The sequence below is a fragment of the Rhagoletis zephyria genome, unplaced genomic scaffold, assembly GCF_001687245.7.
Source record: "Rhagoletis zephyria isolate East Lansing unplaced genomic scaffold, Rhagoletis_zephyria_1.1 Rzeph_scaffold_00238, whole genome shotgun sequence".
Classification (NCBI taxonomy): domain Eukaryota; kingdom Metazoa; phylum Arthropoda; class Insecta; order Diptera; family Tephritidae; genus Rhagoletis; species Rhagoletis zephyria.
Genome location: NW_016157322.1, coordinates 278,631 through 301,831, shown reverse-complemented (window position 1 = coordinate 301,831; position 23,201 = coordinate 278,631). Strand labels below are relative to the sequence as shown.

At 34.9% G+C, this 23,201-nt stretch overlaps 1 protein-coding gene across 3 annotated transcripts in view; it reads left to right on the top strand.

Annotated features, from left to right (window-relative positions):
- CaMKI (Calcium/calmodulin-dependent protein kinase I) overlaps window positions 1-23,201 on the top strand; it is a 316,930-nt gene that overhangs the window by 31,616 nt on the left and 262,113 nt on the right. For all 3 annotated transcript variants that reach the window (XR_001846754.1, XM_017609613.1, XM_017609612.1), the window contains exon 3: window positions 21,134-21,268. Coding sequence is in view for 2 of the 3 variants with exons in the window: in XM_017609613.1 (XP_017465102.1) it covers window positions 21,134-21,268 (135 nt within the window). In the remaining variant the exon portion in view is untranslated. The remainder of the gene's footprint in view (window positions 1-21,133; window positions 21,269-23,201) is intronic.

The following is a 23,201-nucleotide window of genomic DNA, read 5'->3' as shown; positions in this document are numbered from 1 at the left end:
AGTTGCGAAACGATTATTTATATCTCCACCGACATCATGTTCATCGCAGTACTGCTGCGGTAATAAGCCCAAAATACAATAGCGCAGTGGCAGTGGCAGTGACAGTTTTTAAAATCAGCTCTTACTGCTAATATTGGCAGTCACTGCCATAATAAACACAGTATGGTGTTGTCAGTGACATTCCCTTTTGTTTGTTTACATTTTTGTTGTTGCCTTTTAGGCTTCAGTGACATCAACTTATGTTAGCTGCGTTTCATTTATGTCAAATTCAGCATGCGAATGTTTGCTGCGATGTAGGCAGTGGTAGTGAATTTAGAATTTGGGCTTGATTGAGCAGTACTGCTAGCTGCCACTGCTGTATTGTGAGTCGCTTCATTCGACACCACACTTTCTAAAAAAACAGCTGATTTCGATAAACTGCCGCTGCCTCTGCCACTGTGTTATTGTATTTTGGGCTATACTGACATTGTGCACCAAACAAAGTGCGTAAATTTGCCTCATATACACAATAAGCCATCGTTCGGACTTTACTCCGATAGGAGTAGATTTGTTCCGTTTTGTCGAAATAATTTGAAACCTAGTCCTCTTCTCCGCTCAACTGAAAATCTGCTCCGTTTTGTTNCTACAGCACCTTTGAAAATACACTTGAATTCGTGAATAGGCCCTCACTATCGCCCGATTTGAACCCGATCGAAAAAGATTGCTCTGTCTAAAGTTCTGTAATTGCGTCGTTGCCCACCGATGTAACAATTGTCCCGGTAAAGAAAGAATGAAATAACTTTTTATTAATTTTAACCAAGGCATTTTAATTTTAATGATAATTACACGCTGGATTAAGACGCCTTTACACGGGTCGATTTTCTAGTAGATTTTTGTCGGTCAACCAAAATCGACCCGTGTAAATGACATCTCAACCGTAAAATGTAAGTGCTTTGGCTAGTCTATTTTCCAGTCTACAGAAATCGACCTTTGTAAAGGCAGCTTTAGCCCCTTATTCAGTCCCAGAATACAGTGATACGAGGAGAAATGAATTGTTTTTTATAAAGATAAGAAATGCACATCTACTACGAAAACTTGATTTTTACTCCAATTTTTGCAGTCCGAACCCAGCAAAGAGCGATCGATGAAGGTCAGCTAGTGATTAGTATTGCCAAGTTTTTTATTTAAAAAAGCACCAAAACACTGAAAATAGCGCGAAATTCCCAAAAAGAAACACCAAATTTGTTTGGCTGTGTTTAATGGTATGTTTGCACATAAAGCTGTATGTTCAAAGATTTTAAGTAATCACGCAATGTCACTTGTAAATATCTCCAACTATGCAGTTCATTAATTTAATTAGCAAAATGTTCTTTTAGTCGTAAAACAATTTACAAAACTTTACTTGGTTTCTCTAGCGGCTTTATTTTCATGCAATTGCTTACTTTTGTACAAATGCGCACACCCAGCTAATTAGCAGAATATTCTATGAATTCCGTGATAGAGACTGTGTGAAAATATTGCGTTTGGATTATCCAGAGGAGAAGCTCGGCCAAAGACTAACATATGTGTAAGTCAACGGATAAAGTTTTCCGTACGTTTGGAATGAATAAATGAATGAACAGAATAAATACAATGTCACCATAGAATCACGTTTTTATTATAAAATTACCTTGAAAAGGACACCAAAGAACGAAACAAGCGCTAAACTAAAAAATGTTCGCGTTTTAATTCCCTAAACGCACTTAATTTATTGCGAAAATCACGAAGTTGGCAACAGCTATAGCGATGTCAAATTTGCCCATATACAAGCATGGGCAGAGAGTGAGCGCCTGCTTAAAGAGTGTAAGCATTACATGCGTATTAGGGCGGGTCAAATTTTTTGCATCAAAGGCACATCGCGATTATGGTTATTTGGGTTATTTCAAACATTTTTGCCCAAGAAACCATAGGTCTAGAAAGAATTTCGAGCCAGCGATTTTTTCTATCTAGTCCTAAATTGAATAAAATCGATATAAGTTGTGCATGAATATACCTCACCTAATTTTCAACGCTGAACATTTTCGGCTATTTATTTAAAAATTTAAATTGCATTATGAGTCAAATTTCGTGGATTTTCGCAACAATATTGTCGATTTTCGGAAAAAAGGCGTTAAAATCAAAAAAAAAGTACGTAAGCGGCCTCTGGCAGCCCTCAGAAGAAAAAATTAATGCCAGAAATGGATTCCTCAACCCAAAAACCCCCATAGACATATTTTGGCTAGTTTTCAATACAGCTGTTTCAACAAGTGAGGCACTTTTTGAAAAAAAAACTAGATAGAAAAAATCGCTGGCTCGAAATTCATTTTAGACCTATGGTTTCTGGGGCAAAAATCCTTGAAATGACCCAAATAATCATAATCGCGATGGGCCTCTGTTAATTTTTTTGGGCCCCTACAAATCGACCCGCCCTAATGCGTATACATGCGAGAGCGTAACAAAATGAACGCAAAATCATTCAAACGTCCCAATAAACATTTAGGTTTGAGCTCAACTTGAGATTAAGATTTTCCTGTGCAAACGTCAAGCTGTGAAGTTCTACTTATATTGTGCCTTGATTGGTCTTTGTATTTTGCAAAGTTTATTGTGCTAATTTTGAGTAAAAGTTGCTATAAAAAGTGCCTACGAGCATCTTAGTGTGATAATAACCGAAGCTAAGTGAAAGTTTTGTGATTTTTGTGGTTTTTATTAAATTTAATTAAATTTCACTAGCTTACATCTAATCTTGCCGAGTCATTTGTTGTTATCATTGTTGTTGTTATTCCTTTGTAGTTAACTGAGATCGTTTCTATTTTTGCACATTTCTTTTTGCTCTTTTTGTTTACTTNCTCAAACATATCATTGAAAGACTGAAATTGAAGTAGTAAATACCTTATACCTTCTTGATTGAAACGACATACATAGATGAATTTAAATATTAATTTTTCATTTTATTACTCCTTTTGTGTTATGCAGTTAAGCAAAATCGTATTACAATAATTCACTTCACAGTACACAGTCCGACAGTAATTTACCACTTGATTCACTTGGCGTTTTATTATCTTTCAAGATTATTTGAGGATATTTTGAAGATAATTTGTTAATTTTCCTCTTTATATAGCTTTAGTTTTTCACTTGATAATTAAAAATTCATTTTTCTATCACTTTTTACGTATCTGCGCGTCGGTTAGAGATGAGTTGGAGAATGATGTTGGATATCAACTTGAGAACTATGAATTTCGCCAAGATTGGAGAAATATTTTTTTAGTGTTTTTGGGGCGTAATTGGCACACTAACACAATCACACTTTCAGCTCGCGTTTACTTGGGGTAGTGATCACCGCGGCTCATANATTGGAGAAATATTTTTTTAGTGTTTTTGGGCGTAATTGGCACACTAACACAATCACACTTTCAGCTCGCGTTTACTTGGGGTAGTGATCACCGCGGCTCATATACACTTCTCGTCATTTGAACTGCACACCCTTTCAACACTTAGTATGTACAGTTTTCCGTTTGTTTATTTAATATAAATTTTTTGTAAAAATATAGCATATTCTACGGGTAAATGCAATTTTAAAATTTTTTACAAATCTAAACTTAAAAGAAAATTTCTTTTCCATTTCTTGGGCAGCAATTTATATGATTTTTTCGTTTTTCTTGAGAGCTGGAAACAGTTCTTTCGGATATGCAGTTTTGTAGCCCATTCAATTATCTATACTAATATATATTTTGAAAGCCGTTTTTTCTGTTCGCAAAGCTCGAGATCGGCTGTACCGATTTTTTTTTGAAATTTCGGTTATAGGTTCTGGATGGGCTTCTCATTGTCTTAGGCAAAAAAAAAAGTTTAAATACTTCCCTGAAAATGGAACTGCAGGACTTTAAAAATCACATGAATCTAACATACGTGCCCACATAACAGCGCTGAGAGCGCCCTCTGTTAATTCGTATGGAATACAGCGCAAAGCAAGGGTTATGTATACATATACACAGTGGTGGACCCAGGTAGGGGAAATTGGGGAAAAATTGTGTCAAATTTCTCTTGAGTTTGGAATTTTAGCTGTGTGCTAAGTTCGAAGTATTATGTTATTTAAGTAGGCCTATCAGTTTTTCGAATTCACTGAATTTTCAAAATTTTGAAATTATGTACTTAATTTTAAATTTTTACTTTTATGTTATATTTTCGAATTTGTATTATTCTACACAGTTGAAAGTCACAGCAAGTTTAAATATTTTCACAGGTTCAGAAAACAACGAAAATTCCAAAATTTTGAATTTTATAATGTTATTAAATTTCTCGAAATTTATTATATTTAGGATAATTTCCAAAATTTCAAAAACTATCGAAATCCGGGAGATTCTAGAAATTTTGGTAAAATGAGAATATTTTGAAATGTACAAAATTATTGAGATTTTAGAAATTTTTATATTTTTTAAAATTTTGAGAATTTTATTTATCCTAAAATCCGTCCTAAAATGTAAAAATGTGAAACATAACAAATTGTCGAAAAATTCTTATGTTCATGGTCTTGTGTGTAAAAAATAGAAAATTCTAAAAGATGTTAACATTTTTGAAAAATTCCAAAATTGTTCCACTTTTCTGAACTTTTCCAAAATTTTGTATTGATATAACAAAGATAGAGAATTTTAGATTTTTTGAAAAGTTTGAAAACATCAACGTCCAAAAATTTTTTGAATCTTCAAGAATTACGAAGATTTTTTAAATTTCCAAAAACGACGAAATATGAAAATGTTTTCAACATTCTAAAACTTTTAAATTCTTTTGATCAATTTTGTGTATTCGAGTAAAAGTAAAAGACAAAAAAGAAAAAATTTGTTTGAATTCCTAAAATTCTCAAAATTTTTGAAAAATAAAAAATTTCTAGAAATCTAGTATTCATCATTATATTGAATTGTTGTGATTTACTAAAATTTCTCAAATTCACAAAGTTTTGAAGGTTTAGAAAATTTTGAAATTCCACTCAAGTTATTAAAAAGGGGAAACTTCAAGAAATTAAAAACTATCAGAACTCTAAAAATTTTAAATTTGCTGTGATTTTTAAATTTATATACACGATATATGTTGAAAAATTTTTTTGTCCCCCCAAGAATTGCTGCTGGGTCCGCCCCTGATATACATACGTGCTAATGTTAACGTTAATGTTGATCCTTATGTTAAATAAAACATATATGTATGTAATTATGTATGTATGTAGAGTCGTTTATGTTGCCCATATATGTAATACTTCTATATTGGCAGTAAGCTAACTTCCCAATGTGTAAGCATTCCGAAATCAAAGCGAGACAGTCTAGTACCGGTTTTGTCAATGTATTGTGTACTTGAGTTCCGTTTTTGTATATGGGTTGTGTACATGTTTATTTGTAAACGTATGTGTTCCTTTTCTTTCGTACGTGTTTATTGATATATCTGTACTGTAGTGTTTTCGGACGGTACTAGCTCTTACTGCCAATATAGGAGTATTACATATATGATGTTGCCACAAGGAGCAACTAACATTGCTGTTAGCACTTACATTTGTATATGCATAAAAACCCTGCTGCTATATTTTTTTGTACGTAAGTGCAATATTAAAAGCAGCAACTCTTATCCATCTATGTATATCGCAAAGCTCGAGAACGGCTGAACCGATCATGAAATTTCGGACACCTGCTGCAGACGTTCAAAGAATGGTTATCGGCTAAAAACTGATCAAAATCAGTGCGATATGCAAAAAGAAACTCAGGGACTTACTTCAATGTGTTCTGATTTATTAGAGTTCAACCGGAAGAAGAAGGAAGAAAGAGTGTTATATAAAGAGTTGACATTACGTCGTTATACTATGGATGATGCCAGATTTCTTACATATATTATTAACTTCAACACTTTCCCTCAAATCTGATATCATTTACAGTTGAATATAGTAATAGTAAGTGTGAATTTCAAAAAAAATATACATACATCCATATAAATTTGTTGAAATGAATCTCATACCGAGGTTTTTAATGCAATGAACGTGCTTAGTTGTTGACAAATTTTTCGTTAAAACATCTGCTGGCATCTCTTCCGTGCTTATGTACTTAATGGTGATGGTTTTACTCTCTACAGCTTCGCGGACGAAATGGTGACGAATATCTACGTGTTTTGTACGATTATGGTAAACGGGGTTTTTACTGAGCTTACCGGCGCCTTGGTTATCGTTGTAAATTATTACTGCGCTGTGTTTCCCAATTATTTCTCCCATAAGCCGCCTCAAATGAATTGCTTCTTTAGTTGAATCGGAGAGCGCCATGTACCCAGCTTCGGTGCTTGAGACAGCTACAGTTCGCAGCTTCCTGGGCTCCCAACTTATGGCGGCGTTGGCCAATTTGAAGGCAAAGCCAGTGAAAGATCTTCTGTCGTCGATGTTGGATCCCCAGTCTGCATCGGCGAATCCTTCTAAGGATCAGTTGTTTGTGCGAGTGTAAGCGATTCCAAGATTCGGCGTACTTTTCAAATAGCGTAAGACGCGTTTGGCTGCAACCCAGTGTGCGTTTCCATAGTTTGTTTTGAACTAACTCAATACGCTCACTATATGCGCTATATCGGGCCTGGTTGACATAGCAAGGTACATCAGTGAGCCGACGAGACTTTGAAATGGTAGATTGTTCACATTACGGAGCTCGTCTTCGCTTTTTGGGGACAGTCCCTTACACAATTTTATGCTCGCGTTTGCGGGTGTGCTGACCGGCTTACTGTCGTTCATTTTGAATCTTTTCAGTAATTGTGCTACGTATTTCGATTGACCAATGGTAATGGTATTAGTTTTTAGGCATTGGTTAAATTCAATTCCCAGACAATATTTTATTGGACCCAAGTCCTTCATTTCAAACGCAGACGCAAGTTCGGCCTTTATTTGCCTTAGTTTTTCTTTGTTGTTCGATGCTACGATTAGGTCGTCAACTTATATAGCGATAAGTGCAATAGTGTCAATGCTTTTGTGAATGTATAGGCACGGATCGCATTTCGATGCTGACGTCTTCATATCTCGTAGCTTCTGGTCAAGTTTTTGATACCATAATCTGCCTGACTGTTTTAGGCCGTAGATTGCCTTCTTCAGTAAGCAAACCTTACCTGCGGTGTACTTAGATGCTTCAGTTTCATCTAATATATCTTGCAAGTCGCTTGGCAGAGACATGTATATCTCTGTTTCTAACGTGCCATTTAAATAGGCACTCACAAAGTCAAGTTGGTGTACTTCAAGCCCCATTTCTGCGGATATGGCCATCAGTGATCGAATAGTGTTAAGTCGAGCGACTGGAGCAAAGGTTTCACTGTAGTCGATTCCAGGTCGCTTGGTGAAGCCTTTTGCTACTAGCCAAGCCTTCTTAGAATCTACGTTACCATCTGACTTGTGTTTAGTACGGAGAGCCCACTTGGATTCGACGATCTTTTTACCAACTGGACGATTCACTACCTCCCAAGTGTTGTTAGCTACAAGCGTTTGGTATTCTTTTAGCATGGCTTTTTCCATTCGCTTGCTCCAGTACCTGATAGTGCTTCCATAGGGGTTACTGGATCCGCGCTTTGGGCTAGTGTGGAACTTTGCGGCCCATCTTCGGGTGCTACCTCTTGATCGCTAGTGGAGTTTTCTTCGCTCGATAACATTTCGGTGATGGGTACCATATTGTATTCTAATCGCGGTCTCCCGCGGCGCTTTTTTCGGACTTTCTTTCGGCGGCGTCTACCTCTTTTAAGTGCTTCTTGGAAATATTGTGTGTCATCACTGGCCTTTATAGTTACCCGTGGTTGTTGTTGCGGCTCGGAATTTACTTGCACATTAGGCCTGGGTAACGGCGCAAATTTTTTGGCGCTGACACACTTACTCCAGCGCCACTGTCGGAATCAGCACAGTGTGTTGGCGCAATTGCGCCTCTTCAGGCTAAAGCTCATTTCCTTTATTGCCCCACGCTGCACGCTGCACCAAAGTGAATTAATACAAGGTGATATCGGTTGAGAAAAAACTCAAGTATATCCAAGTTCAAAACCCAAAAATACAGCAAACGCATCATTGTCACATTCAGAAGGACCGCGACGAATTCTAGCTGTGCTGCACATTTTACAGTAGACACTTCTGTTTCGGGTGTTCTTTGCTGGTTCTTTGCGACACCCGGTGTTGTCAGTGTTCCGGTGTTGAACTAAGGTGAATTAATACAAGGTGGTATCGGTTGGGCAAAAACAAGCCAAGTTCAAAACCTAAAAATACAACAAACACATAATTTTCACATTCAGAAGAGCCGCGGCTAATTTTAGAAACACCACCTTGTAAAAATTCGCCTTGTGCTGCACATTTTACAAGTGACGCTTCGCTTTTGTGTGTTCATTGCGCCGCCCGGTTTTGTTAGTGTTCCGGTGTTGCTGGCGCCATTGCGGCACAGAGTTGTGAAAATCGGTATCGGCGCCAGTAACTCAGTTCTCGGTATCAGCGCAATGGGGCGGCTCCGCACTGTGTTACCCACGGCTATTGCACATCCGAAATCGCCTTTTCTAGCTGTGAATGTATTTCGACGTCGCTAATTAGAAATTCTTCATATGCGTCGACTTTCTGCTGTTGTACGAACGTTACATCTTTACTTCGGCGTATTTTTCTTGCTACAGGATCCCACAAGCGATAACCTTTGGATGTTTCAGAGTAGCCTACAAATACGCATTTTATCGACTTTGACCCGAATTTGCACTTGCCGGCAGTTTTGTTCAGCATGTAGGCAGTACTGCCGAACTTTTGAAAGTGACCAACATATGGTGTCCTCCCAGTCCATATTTGGTAGGGAACTTCGCCGTTTAAACTTTGCGATGGACAGCGATTGCGTGAATAGTTCGCGGTATTGACAGCTTCTGCCCAATATACTGGAGGGAGCCCGGCTTGTAATAGCATGCATCTAGCCATTTCCACGACGGTTCGATTTTTGCGTTCGGTTACTCCATTTTGTTCGGGAGTGTATTCGATTGTGAACTCTTGACGTATACTTTTCATGGCGTTACACTGAAAATAAAATCTGCGTAAATATAACAAAAACTTGCGTAAATCTTACGAAATTTTTCGTCATTTTGAGCCACGAAAGTTTTCGTTGATTGTACAAAACCGTTTTCGTACATACTACGAAAATATGAGGCATCAGACTTTTAGTACTATTTACTAAAGAATTTAGTACTATTTACTAAAAAAATTCGTACTATTTCTTTAGTTTTTTACGAAATTTTTGTAAAATGCACAGAAATAATTCGTATATTTAACGAAGTTACTTTCGTAACTTCTGCGCTTGTTTCGTAGCAAAATCCTTTCATTCTCCACACTGTAAAAAACATATTACGAATTATAACACAACACTTTTATTTTGTTTTTATCGTTAATTTTAGGCGTTTTTTGTTTAACAAAACGTTTTGCAAAAACGCTTAACATTATTGATTAAAATATAATGAAAGTGTTGCGCTATTATTTTAGTCATGTTTTTTATAGTGTTAATAATAAAAGCAATCATACGTTCTACGTTCTGACTACACTGTAGTTTAGAGTTTATAAAAAGGGTTATTTTACCTATAATAAAACTTAAGTCTTTTATTTATATGCATACGAATAGGTTCTATACTACATATTTTTTATTGCTTACGCTTCATTCAATAAAGTATATTGATGCAAAGTGTTAAAGTCTCAACAAAACTAAATATAATAAGATATAAAATATGAAAGAATATAAAAAATACTGGTTTTACTTTCTTAAATTACAATATTTTTATGTAGAGGCACTTGACAGATTCGCAGCTTCATCGATGTTTGTTTCCTTGACGACTATAAATTAAAGAAAAATTATAAGGCGCCTGAAAAGCAAATTTCAGTGAAAAGTCATACATGTACTTACTTTTAATTACATTAAGTAGTGCTCCTGGCTTAGGCTTGCGGTTGATAGGTAACTGATGAAATTGCATATTTATCAAGTCCCACATTGCAGTGCAAGGCGCAGCGTAGGCGATGTTAAAATCATTGTATACTTAAAAGCATAGTATATCCACAACTTTAATATTTAATTTTGTACTGTTTTTTTTATCCAGCAAATCCCTTTTAATTAAAAAAATATTATACGTTTCACAGCAGCCAACAATTAATTCCGCAATGACACGCGATACAAAAAATGTGATGAAATATTAAACTGGCGGTAATTGAGTATATTCTACGAAAATATTGGTATGTTGTACGAATTTAAAAAACATGTTTCTTTACTTTACTTTGTACGAAAGTATTAACTTAATTGTACGAATACAGAATTGTAGATTTCATAAATTTAAAATCATACGTAATTATTACGAATGCCTTCCTACAATATACAAAATTATTCGTACAGAGATTTGTTCAGTGCTTTACGAATGTGTTTCGTAAAATAAACGTAAGATTTCGTAAATTGTACTGAAAAAATGCCTTACGAAAGTCCTTTCGTTATATTTACGTATGGTTCATAATCTTGTTTCGTTGTGAAAAATGTGTTCGTATTATGAACGAAAGTTTCGTACATTGTACAAAAACCAACACTACGAAAGATTTTCGTAGCACTTTTACGAATTTTTATTTTTAGTGTACAAGTATAGTCGGTTCCATTATCGCTGCGTAGACACTTTATCCGCTTACCGTGTTGGTTTTGACAAGGAGCTTATATTCTTTGAACTTGTCTAGAACTTTGCTTTTGTGCTTTAAAAAGTAAATTTCGCACCATCGACTCTTGTCGTCAATGAACGTGACGAAGTATCGTGAACCGGAAAAATATTGGGTTTTCATCGGCCCGCATACGTCGCTATGCACTAGCTCTAGGACCTCTTTTGTTTCACGACTAGACTTTTGGAATGGTTTCTTTGTTTGCTTTACCTGAATGCAAGTACTACACGCCGTTAAGCTGGTTTTGGTATTAACGTTTATACCGATCACTTTCTTTTTGTCAATAATTGCCTTCAAGTCTTTCTCGTTTAGGTGTCCGAATGCTTCGTGCCAATCTTGAAGCGTTTTCGGGTTTGCTTTGGCAACTGCTGCATACTCTATCGATTCTTCAACGTAGTACAAATATTTCGGCACCTGTCAAAGGGTTCTTTACGATGGCTTTATTTCCCGTGAATGTTACTTCCAGACCGTGTTGCGCCATTTTTGGAACTGACAAGAGGTTAGTTCGCAAATCCGGTACGTACAACGCGTTGTTGAGCGTGACATTGCAGCCTGTTTTCGATTTAATTTTCACTATGCCGCGCCCTTCTATCTTTGTAAAGCTGTCGTTAGCTAACGCCAACGTTTTGTCGTCTGGTGTTTCGAGGTTTTGAAAATTTTCACGCGAAACACACATGTGGGATGATGCTCCTGAATCTAGGCATATACGTTTAGCATTGGTGGTGCGTGCACCTAAAACTATCTCCTCAACATTGCATGAGGTGTCGCTGTGCTAACGCCCCTGCCGTGGTTTTCGGTCTTTAAAATTGCTGGACTTGCATTCCCTGGCTTTGTGCCCGATTTTTCCGCAAGTATGGCAAGCATATTTGAAGGTAGACTTTTGTTGATCTGCGTTATTTCTGTTTAACGGGCGGCTACCACTTTTATTTGGGCATTTTCGGTTTGCACATAACGCGCCCTCAATAGAAGAAAGTTCATTTCGTTTTCGCCTCAAACTCTTCTAGTAATTTAACTTTTAAAATCTCCAATTTTGGTAGCTTTTCTTGCGACTCGATGGCGATTCTGAAAGTCTCGTATTCTTTAGGGATACTATATAGCAATAGGATTGTAAGTGGTTCATCTATGACGACTAGATCCAACTCTATTAGCACCGGCACTCATTTTGTGCAATATCAGCGATTTAAGTAACATTGCCTGCCGAGCAGGCCCACGCGATTGATACACGGAGTGTAACTTATCCCAAATATCTTTCGATGTACGGCAGTTCTTAATTTGCTGCAATTCTGTTGGACAGATTGATAGCACCAAATCAGACTTCGCTTTCGCATCGTTATCTTCCCATTCGGTCACTGCTGCGGGCGGATCTGCTGGCTTTACGCAGCTACCATTCACATACTTCCACGTCTCATTTTTCGTTAAAATTGCTTCTACCTGTATTTTCCAGGTATCAAAATTATCTTTACCAAGAGGTTCAATTTTGATGGTTGTGAAACTCATTTTTAAATGTGATAAGTGCTTTTGTCTTGAATTCGTTTCTATTTCTGTTTGTAGTACGCTTCGCTTGCTGCTTTCTTCTTTAACTTTTCGATTTTGTTTTGGTTTAACTTCTTCGTATTCGCTTGTCATTTGCTCTCATACTCCATTTCGATTTTCCAATTCCTGACACTGTGTAATTTGTGTTTGTCTTCTTTGTTTGCGCAAATACATTTTCGTTCGCTTCGGTTGTTCTCTATTGCTGCTAGCTAACACTTTCGCAGTTGTCGTACACTTTCTATCGCTGTGCACTTTAAGGGGCTTTCGTGGAAAATTAGTGCGACACACCATGTGGATTGCTGATTTGCTAAACTGATAATTTTGCTTCTAATTCAAGGTTTTAGTCATTAACTTAGCAACTACGATTATATGGGCACTCCACCTGCGCAGTGGAAGCGCGCTGGGGCCATAACCTGATCAAAATCAGTACGATATGCAAAAAGAAACTCAGAGACTTACTTCAATGTGTTCTGATTTATTAGAGTTCAACCGGAAGAAGAAGGAAGAAAGAGTGTAATATAAAGAGTTGACATTACGTCGTTATACTATGGATGATGCCAGATTTACTACATATGTGTATTATTAACTTCAACAAAAACAATCTCGATATATAAAAGGGGCGTGGAACCTATACAAACCGAATTTTTCATACTCTATATCTCTGGAAATGTGCATGGTAGAGTTCTGGAACGTGGTACGGAGATATATGAAATCCATCGCATACTCTTGGAAAACAATTGGAGCTATCGGAAAAGGGGGCGTTGCACCTCCCATACAAACCGAATATTCATGCTGCGTATTTCTGTAAGTATTTATGGTAGGGTATTGGAACTTGGTTTGGAGACATATGAAATCAATCCCATACTCTTGGATAAAAATTGGAGGTATTTGAAAATGGCGCGTGGCACCTCCCATACAAACCGAATTTTTCATAATAAGTATCTCTGGAAGTGCTCATGGTAGAGTACTGGAACTTTATACGGGCGTGGCACCTCAAATACAAGTAGAATTTTTCTTATTGCATATCTCTAGAATTGTTCTTGGCAGAGTACTGGAACTTGGTGTGGTGATATATGAAATTAATCACATAGTCATGGAGAAAATATGGAGCTATTGGAAAAGGGGGCGTGGGACCTACCATACAAGCCGAATTTCATACTGCATATCTCTGGATGTGTTCATGGTACAGTACTGGAACACTTCGTATGGAGATATTTGAAATTAATCCCATACTCATTGGGAAAAATGGGCTCTTTAAAAAGAGGGCGTGGAAAAGTGCAAACGTACTGACTTTTACTTATCTTTGAATGTGTATATAATTCTTCTGTAGGTATATTTGTGAGTAGACTCCTAAATGGCTGGAGGAATTTTAACAAAGTTTTGTGTGTGTGTTTGAGTGGGTCTCTGGATAGTTAGGTTTCACAATTTAGTCCGCCAATTGACGCTGGAGTTGAGTTATTTCTAAAAATCTTTTTTATGATCCGATTTGGCGAATATTCAAAAGATGTATTGGAAACGGTAAAGGCAGTCCAATTGCAAAAAAGAGCTGCCAGGTGGTGCTGAGGTCGAGTTATTACTAAAAATCGACAAGTGAGAAAAGGTGCCGTAAATGTCAGACTAAATCGACCTGTTGCATCATTGAGTATACCGAACTCTCGTGTGTTAGATTGGCCCAACGGATGTGATTTGCCAATATTATTATGTGTTAAAGCTTCTTTAGGGTTGAGTTGTGCAGAGGTAAATCTCAAATCACCACCTGTCGAAATAGCTTAAAATCCAGTTTCATGAAAGCAATTTAATGAAGATTTATTTTTTTAATTGAATTTTATATAGAACCTGCGAACATCTCATGGACATAACATTTTCGTTCGGTTGTTTCAGGCGGCAAACGACCACCAAACCATAGTATTAGCCAATGAATGTGCCAGTACAAATCGTAAATGTGGATTGTTGGAGAAACTGTTGGACCAAAATGTTGAAATAAAAAATCTAATTTTGGGCGGGACGAAGCTGGCCGGGTCTGCTAGTAGTGTAATAAAGTACAAGTTTCAAGTGACTCTAAAATGGCCCTGATTTTTGAATTTTTTATATTTTTTTTTCTATTGACGGTGCTGCGCATTTTATTCCATATAAAAATTTTGTCGAGCATACTTTGTATAAGAGAAAATGCGCAGCACCATCACATCGGATGTAATAAATATAAAATAAACAAAATTAAAAGTTTAAATACTAAGGATTAAAAAGTTGAGCTATTTAAATGACGAGGAGTGTATGTGGCGTACGTTTGGGAGAGTGGGCCTTTTTACTCCAGAATGCGTATGCAGTGGCTCTCATTGGTATACGTGTAATAGTAATATTCGTTGCCCCCTTCATGTTTGCCCATGATTTTCCCCTGTCTAGCCCGCGGAATGCGCTCGCTTGCCCGTACAGGTAAAAAAGCCCATACGGGCAAATGTGCCCATGTTTGCTTTTAACGATATGAAACCAAAACAGAAACGAAAGCGAATAAATGGAACAATTTTTCTTATGTTCCGCTGAGACGCTGCCTATCGAAATCAGCGTAGCAATGCTTTGCTCAATGTAAAAATTTTTAAATCTTTCGACGCAAATATTTCGAAAATGGTTCAATGAATCTTAAATCTGAAAAGTTTGTGCAAAGTTTCAGATCGAGCGCTTTAATTTGATGTATAACTTGTCTCAGTACGACTTGTAGATCGCTGGGAATAAGCGCCTTGTTTCAGAATGATATATTGATAATAATAGTAATAATAATATCATATAAGTGGGCGGTGCTACCCCCATATTTCTAAAATTTCTTTTAAAACCACTTATTTTCTAAAGAGCGATTGTATATATCAATTTTGAATAAATATTGATGAATTCCTTAGACATACTGCTCAAAAAATCTGAAAGTGCGGTATCCGGTACATAAACAATATAAATTCAAGGCCGTATTTAAGAAAAGTCGCCTAATTTCACAATAGATAGTACTACATATTTTGAAATTGCTGATAGTCAAAATTTAAAAAATTAAGAGAAATATGGGTCTTTTTTAATTTACCCGATAATAAATCCCAACAAGCCCAGTCCGACAATAGATTATTATATACCATTTTAAAGGCCTATATATCCCGTTCTAAGATCATATTCGATCTTTGAAATCGAATCAAAAATAGTCATTCAGAAACTCATAAATCTGCAAAATCCTATTTTCTGACCTAAATCGACTGGTCAATAATATGTCTCATAAGAACGAATAAAATTAGGGGGTAGGGTCTTGAAATTTCCAAAAAAAAAGCATTTTCCATGGGCACCCTAATGTGGATACTTAGAGAACTCCCAGTTTTCACAAACACTATAGGACGATAAAATCTCCGTAAAAGTTAGAACTAGAGGAGAGACAATTTTTGTTGGAGACCACTTTATCATTTTATTCTTTCTGTAAGTTTCTTTGCTTCAGCTATATCGACCATTCCTATACGGCCTATGCGTCACTCCTATGATCTGTCAAGAAAACCTCATTTATTATTTGTATTATGCGCTTATATGAAATTGTTGGAAAAGAAGCTTTATTTTAAAATGTTTATTCCTCGTCTAACTTTTGAAGCACTTACATTTATCGATTTATTAACAGATTGCGAATAGAATTATATATAAACTATAGGTGTGCCCACAAATTAAAAAATTAAAGTTTTTGTTTTGAAAGTGTACCTGTTTTTTTAGATTTGCCCATATACATATTTACTGCATATGATAAATTTGAAAATGTAATATCCAAATCTACATACATACGTACGTACATATGAATATAAGCATGATGAATATTCTTCGTTTGAAATTATGTACTAGAATGATGAATTAAATTTTTTTTTGTTATTTGAAAATTCTTCATCATTTATTCGTTATTTGGAAAGTCTTGATGATGAATGAAAATTTATTGTTATATTTGTTTTATTCAATTATTCATTAAATTCATAGAATAAAAAAATAAACAAATCCGAATAGCAAAATAAAGGAAACTGTCAAAACGCCAAATTTTCTAACATTAAATTTATCGATAGGAAACATGGGTTAAAAGTGTTAGGGTGGTATTATCACTTGGAAAGCGAATGGATTGGCGGACGCAACTTAAATATACATTAAGAGAGTTCGCTTGTACCAGCTTGTGCAAGTTCTTTGCATCGCCAACACTCTTAATGCCTTCTCTCATCATCAAGACATTCCAAATAACGAATAAATTTGTATTCATCACTCAAGCAATCTCGAATGAAGAATAAATTTTCATTGACCATCAAGAATTTTCAAATAACAAAAAAAATTGAGTTCATCATTCTAGTACATAATTTCAAATGACGAATTAATTTTCATTCATGATTCCGAATAACGAATAATTTATTATTTACCATTCAGTCCTTGTTTCTTATCTTATGTACATGCTTATATTCATATGTACGTACGTATGTATGTAGATTTGGATATTATATTTTTCATATGCAATAAATATGTATATGAGCAAATCTAAAAAATCAGGTACACTTTCAAAACAAAAACTTGATAATTTGATCAAATTTTAACTATTTTTTTAATTTCTCCCTCAGTTTTGAAGTTATTTTGCTAAAATTTTGCAATTTTTTTATGAAAATAGCTTCACTTTAACATATAGCTCCAATACAACTGATTACTCAGATATTTGTTTTTGTGCTATAACTCTAACTTCCTATCTGAATAATAAATTGTATGCATGCTATATGTTAAAGTGAACCTATACTAAATTTTTAAATGCTTAGTTGGAGGAGTTACAACGCAAAACCACGTCTCTGAACAATCAGTTGTATGTGAACTAAATTTTATAGTGAACAGATTTCGTTGATTTTAAGAGATAGTGAATGTAATATAAAATACAACCCTGTGTAAAATTTTAGTAAAATATCTTCACAACTGAGGGAGTTTTTTATAAAAGAGAGACATAACTATTAATAATTATTATTCTGGGTCTCGGTTATAAAATAGTTCAAATTTAAGTAAAGTTTCAAGTACCGCTACCTCGAAAAGTGGAGCCAATCGGCCAAAACTGTGGACGCCATTGAATTTAGAAGGCAAGGAATTAAGTAAGAGCAACTGTCAGAACCTTTGTCAAAAAAAATTTGATTTGATACCACGCTCGAAATATTCTGACTACAGGAGGATCCTCATTAAATGTAGTAAATAAATCAGAGTTTTTACACACTTCTAGAGAAATGTTTTTTGAAGCATTTTTCAGGTATATATAACGTTTAAAGGACTAGTAGTTATAAAATTAGTTAGATCGTTTCGACGTATTTTCCAAATGTGCCTTCAATTAAGATGTTTTTGGAATAAAAATTACTCTCAAGATCGCAGAATATTTTATCTTTAAAAGTTGGTTTATTCTGAAAGCACACCTCTTGCTAATGTATCAAATTATTCGTAATTGTTTGAAGAATACAATACATACTTAAAAAGTTTTTAAAGTGAAATGCTTGAAAAACTATACTATATATAAATTGAAAAATTTGAAAGGTGTGGAAATACAGTTACATACTTTTCGTTACTTTCCATTTAGTTATTTTGTAAAGCGCACTTTATTTACCAACTACATATGAAGTGTACACATAAGTACTAATAGCACATAAAATTTCAAACCAGTGTATGCTGTGCTTCAAAAGTTATGACATAAATAATTAATTTTTCACCTCTTAAAAATTACAAAAAAAGCACTTGTTTTTAATATTTTTTTTTTAATTAAAACAGCTATAACTCAAGAGTTATGCAACAAGTTGATTAAACATTTTTTTGAGGCTTCAAGTATACGTCTATGAATTATATCCAAAGGCAACCAGCTTAATATAGTTTACAACAATGAAAATGAAGCTAAATAATACAAAGGCTACCTGTTTTTTTTTAGATTTGCCGATATACGATACGAACCTTGATGCCTAACTGGTACCATTAGCGCACACATGGGGTGGCTTTTGGGGTTCAAACCCCCCCTAAAGCTAATCACCTCAAATAAAATCTGTATCTTAAAGCTAAGAATCCAGCTCTCAAGGAAATTATAAGAAATATTTATTATAATTTCTGTTGCTTGAAAACGCTTTTGCTGTAAATTTTCATGAGGGAATAAATATACGAGCATTTTTTTTCTTGAGAGCTGCAAACTGATTTAAGAAATTTCGGTAGAAGAAAATTTCTTTTCCATTTCTCGTCCGTCGTTTTATATGAATTTTTCGTTTTTCTTGAGAGTTCAGTTAATTTTTTCGGTATTTGATATATTAAAAAAATTTAGCAATCGTGAAAAATCACCATCTATCGAAAATCAGAAATCGAAAAAATGAACATAGAAGTGCAAAAATGTATGGAATCAATAAATTTATTTTTACTGACTGTTTTTTTTAATTTTTTATTAGGTACTTTTGAAAGTTGAGCGCATCTTGAGTTTATAGAACTTTTTATTAAGCAAGTAGTTTTTAAGGAAAGAACACAACCGACTTCAATTCTCATATTCAAATTTAGGGGTACCGTTAATTTCTTCATGATCCAATCATCGGATCTCTAAAACAAATTACGGGACGAACCTTGAGGTACTATCTTTCTAATAAAAAAAGGATTATTGAAAACGGTTCACGTGGTCCAAAGTTATGTATTCCGGCGAGATGATAACCTCCCTTTTTTTTGAAGTCGGTTAAAAGCGTTTGAGTTCTGTTAATCCCTATATAAAGTGCAGTTTATGAATTTTAAAACGTTTATTTATTTATTACATACTGTACATAAAACTTGCATAAATGTATTTTAAAGAGGGTATTATCTGAAGCAAATTTTCAGTATTTTCCGGTGATATATCTACAGAAATATAAAACACCCCCTAAAATATATTCCTGGGTGCGCCCATGACTGGTACAATATAAAGAAAGAATGTCTAAATAATAAACTAAATATTATTCGTTGTTCGGAATTATTTGAATGAAATCGTATGAAATTACTTCAATAGTTAATAAAAATTTATTCGTTATTTGAAATAATTTTAAGGAAGAATACAAATTTAATCTTTTTCGAAATTACTTGAATGATGAATAAAAATTTATTCGTTATTAACCGACTTCAGAAAAAGGAGGAGGTTATCAATTCGTCGGAATATTTTTTTTTTTTTTATATATGTTACGGCATAGCTTTTAACCCCGTCAACCGATTTCGATAATTCTTTTTGAATCGGAAAGGTAGTGTCTCAGAGGTGATCCCATACTAATATGGTTTAGATCGGATCATTGGATCATGAAATATATATATATATATTTTTTAACTCGTTTTTTTTTTGCTAAAAATTACTTGTTTTAAATTTCTCTATGATCAATGAAAATTTATTCGGCATTCAAATATAACATATAAATTGCGAATAAAATTTATTTTTTATTTGAATAATAACGCGGTACTACAAAAAAAAAGTCATGAAATACACCCGAAACAAAACCTAGTGTAGGTTGTAGGTATGGTCGAGTACAACATGAAAATAGGTCCCGTATAGTTCCTGAACCCTCCCTTTTTATACCAAAAACCCGTTACTTTCGTACTTGATGCTAACAGCTTGACTATTTTTCATCCGATTTCAAAACCCGAACATAGACCTTTAAAATGATGTATAACAATATATCGTTAGATTTAGCTTATTGGATGTTTCTATTGGCTACAATTTAATAAGCCCCTATTTTTCTTTATTTTTTCATCTTTGACCATCGCTGATTTCAAAAGTTTCTATGAAAGTTGCTAAACATATAGTATTTACCTAAAATATTTTTTTTTCGAATAAATTGGTACCTTGCCTAATGCAATTGCATAAAAATTGTTGAAGTTAAGCAAAAATACGGTCTTGAATTTGTATGTGTGTTGTACCGTACGTTCAGATTTTTTGAGAAATGTGGCTAAGAAACTCATCAATATTTCGACCGCTGAGTGGAAGATCGACCTATCTCGGCAGCCAGTTCGAAAACGCCCTATCTCAAACAAATTTGCAAGAACGTCCTATTTGAGAATTTTGGTTGAAGAACGTCCTATCTCAGAATTCAGTCACTTCAAAATGTATTGAAAATGTGCTGATGTAGGGCGTTTTTGATTCGGCAGCTGAGATAGGGCGTTTTCAAAACGAATTCTGAAATAGGGCGTTCTTCATCCAAATTCTGAAATAGGGTTTTCGAGATAGGGCGTTTTCGAACAGGCTGCCGAGATGGCTCGATCTTTCACTCAGCTGTCGATTTACTAAAAATTTATATATACACTGACTCTTAAGCAAAAAATCAGGTTCAGGAACTATACAAAACCTATTTTCAATTGGTACTCGACCATACCTACAACCTACACTTGGGTTTGTTTCGGGTATATTTCATGCCTTTTTTTGTAGCACCGTGCATTTGGTCAGAATAAAAAAAATCAAAACATTGACAGGTCATATCTCCGAAGAAAAAAATTCCGCGTATATCTGTTAGTTTATTTCATGTATAGAATTATTATTATATGTATATTGTAGGCCAATCGAAAGTCTGGCACCAAATTTGGTGTCCGATATGAAAAATATTGCCTCATATAAAATGTCAACACACATTAATATAATGACTCATTGCGAAACAAGTTTGTTGTTGTTGTTGTAAATAGCGTAAAATTCCCCAAACAGTTTTGGGGAATGTTGAAGTGACAACCTTTGGCCAGATATACATAAGTCTGGGTGGTTCCGGTTGTAAGAACGTGAAACATGATCGTCTATTCCAGTGCTTATACTGAATATAGTTAGGAATTATTCACAAAGAACATAATTTCCTTAAATTTTGATTTTAATGCTAGTAAAGGGTACATGTACTTAGTAATAAATGCAATTAACGAAGAACTTTTATATTCAGCTTTGTTTTAAAATGTTCTTACTTTCAGTGGCGCATTTTCCGAGGTACGGCTGGCCGAAAGCAAGGAAAACCCCGGTGAGCATTTTGCTGTTAAAATCATCGATAAAAAAGCGTTAAAAGGAAAAGAGGAATCGCTGGAAAATGAAATTCGGGTTCTTAGAAGGTAAGGAATAGTTATTAGTACCTAAATCACTTAATGAAATACTATTACGTAAAGATGTTTTTGGTGACTCTCTCTTACTAAATACCCAAACCAACTCAAGTCACGAAAACGGTCACTATTTGCTAGTCTCAAATTTAGTGACCTTAGATGAGATTGAATTTCTGAATACCAGCATTAGTGTAGGCTGTAGCTAGGATCGGGTACAGCATGAAAATACGTTGCTCATAGTTTCTGAACCCTCCATTTTTATTTTATTAAGTATTTTCGTACTTTGTGCACTTAGCTGTTAAGAGTTTGACTATGTTTCATCCAATTTTAAAAATCAAACATGTTTTGAAAATAAGATGTATAGGCCTTTAAAATGATATATAACAATATATTGTCAGATTTAGCTCGTTGGTATTTTTTTTTGGGGAAAATTAAAAAAAAAAAACCCTAAATTTCTAAAATTTTTCCACTTTGACCATCACTAATTTCAAAAATTTCCATGAAAATTGCCAAATATGTAGTATTAACTAAAGGTATATTTATTTTCGGATAAATTAATACCTCACTTAATGCAATTGCTTAAAAATTGTCGAGGTTAAGCAATTTAAGCAAAATTACGGTCTTGAATTTACAAATCTTTTGGGCAGTGTGACTAAGGAATTTATCAGTATTTACTTAAAATTGATATATACAATGGCTATTAAGCAAAAAATTTATGTTACAAATTTTACGAAAATGGGCGTGCCACCGCCTACTTATATCATATATGTGTGTATCTCAAAAACTACTTCGACGATCTCGCCCAAATTTTGCGCACATTGCGCTTAGCCTCCTTAAGTACTGTCTTGAAAATTGTTCAACCACCACCCAAACTCCGATTCTTATTAGCTGTTGAAGTTAAATTTTGCCTTTTAGATAAGCTACATTATAAAATTTTAAATTATTCTCTAAATAGTTAATATATCACTACCCATAGGTCGCGCGGCACAGTGGGACGTCCCCGTATATGCTGCGGCTAAAAGTTGTAACCGTACTAGAAATTCGCTGAAATTTCGTATATACGTTCGGTACTTAGGAAGGAAGAAATGTGGAAAATGGTAAAATTCAACGCGCTACCACGCCCACAGCTATTGTGGGCGGAAATAGTAAATTTTATCCGATTTGAATCAAGTTCAGAGGATATGCTGTTTTTAACGAGAAAAGCATAAATCCGAAAGATTGTCAAAATCGGTTTACATTATCGTCCAGTAATTCTAGAAAAACAGGCGCAAATTATTGATGAAATTCGGTGTGCCCTGCTCGTTTAAGCCAGAATTTTCCAACTTGGCAGATAGTAAAGAATTTCTTATTACGGCGCCCACCTTCTACACAACTATTTTTGCTCCAAGTCATAAAATTATGAATTTTGGTGAAAATGAACAGGCACATTTATTTTATTTCTAATAGGCGGCATACACGGTGCGTCTACCTCGCGAGTCAGTTTGGATGTGTTTGTAAAAATAAATATGTGTTAGTTACACTGACATGGCTCCTACCATGACTCTGAATGATTCAACTGTGTGTAGTCGAAGGCGAGTCAACACGTACACAAATGACTCGCGAGTCAGACGCATTGTGTATGCCGCCTATAAAGAAGTTCCTATTTCTTCATTTTAAAAATGACAAAACGAAAGCATTTACAATACCTGTATACTAAATTATGTTGAGGATGTACATTTACACTGAAACCTTAAATTTTACCTACATTTTATACAAGAAAAGCTGAGCTAAAGCCAGTACTCTTGTCATCGAAAACGGATCTCGTCCAGAGAAGCGTCCATTTTTGGCTGAATGTTGAATGTGTGATTAATAGATTGGCGAGTCATTAATATCTATGCACATCTTCTTCAATTTCCATTTTATATTGCATATTATTTATGTACTAGGGATGCCAAAATATCAGGAA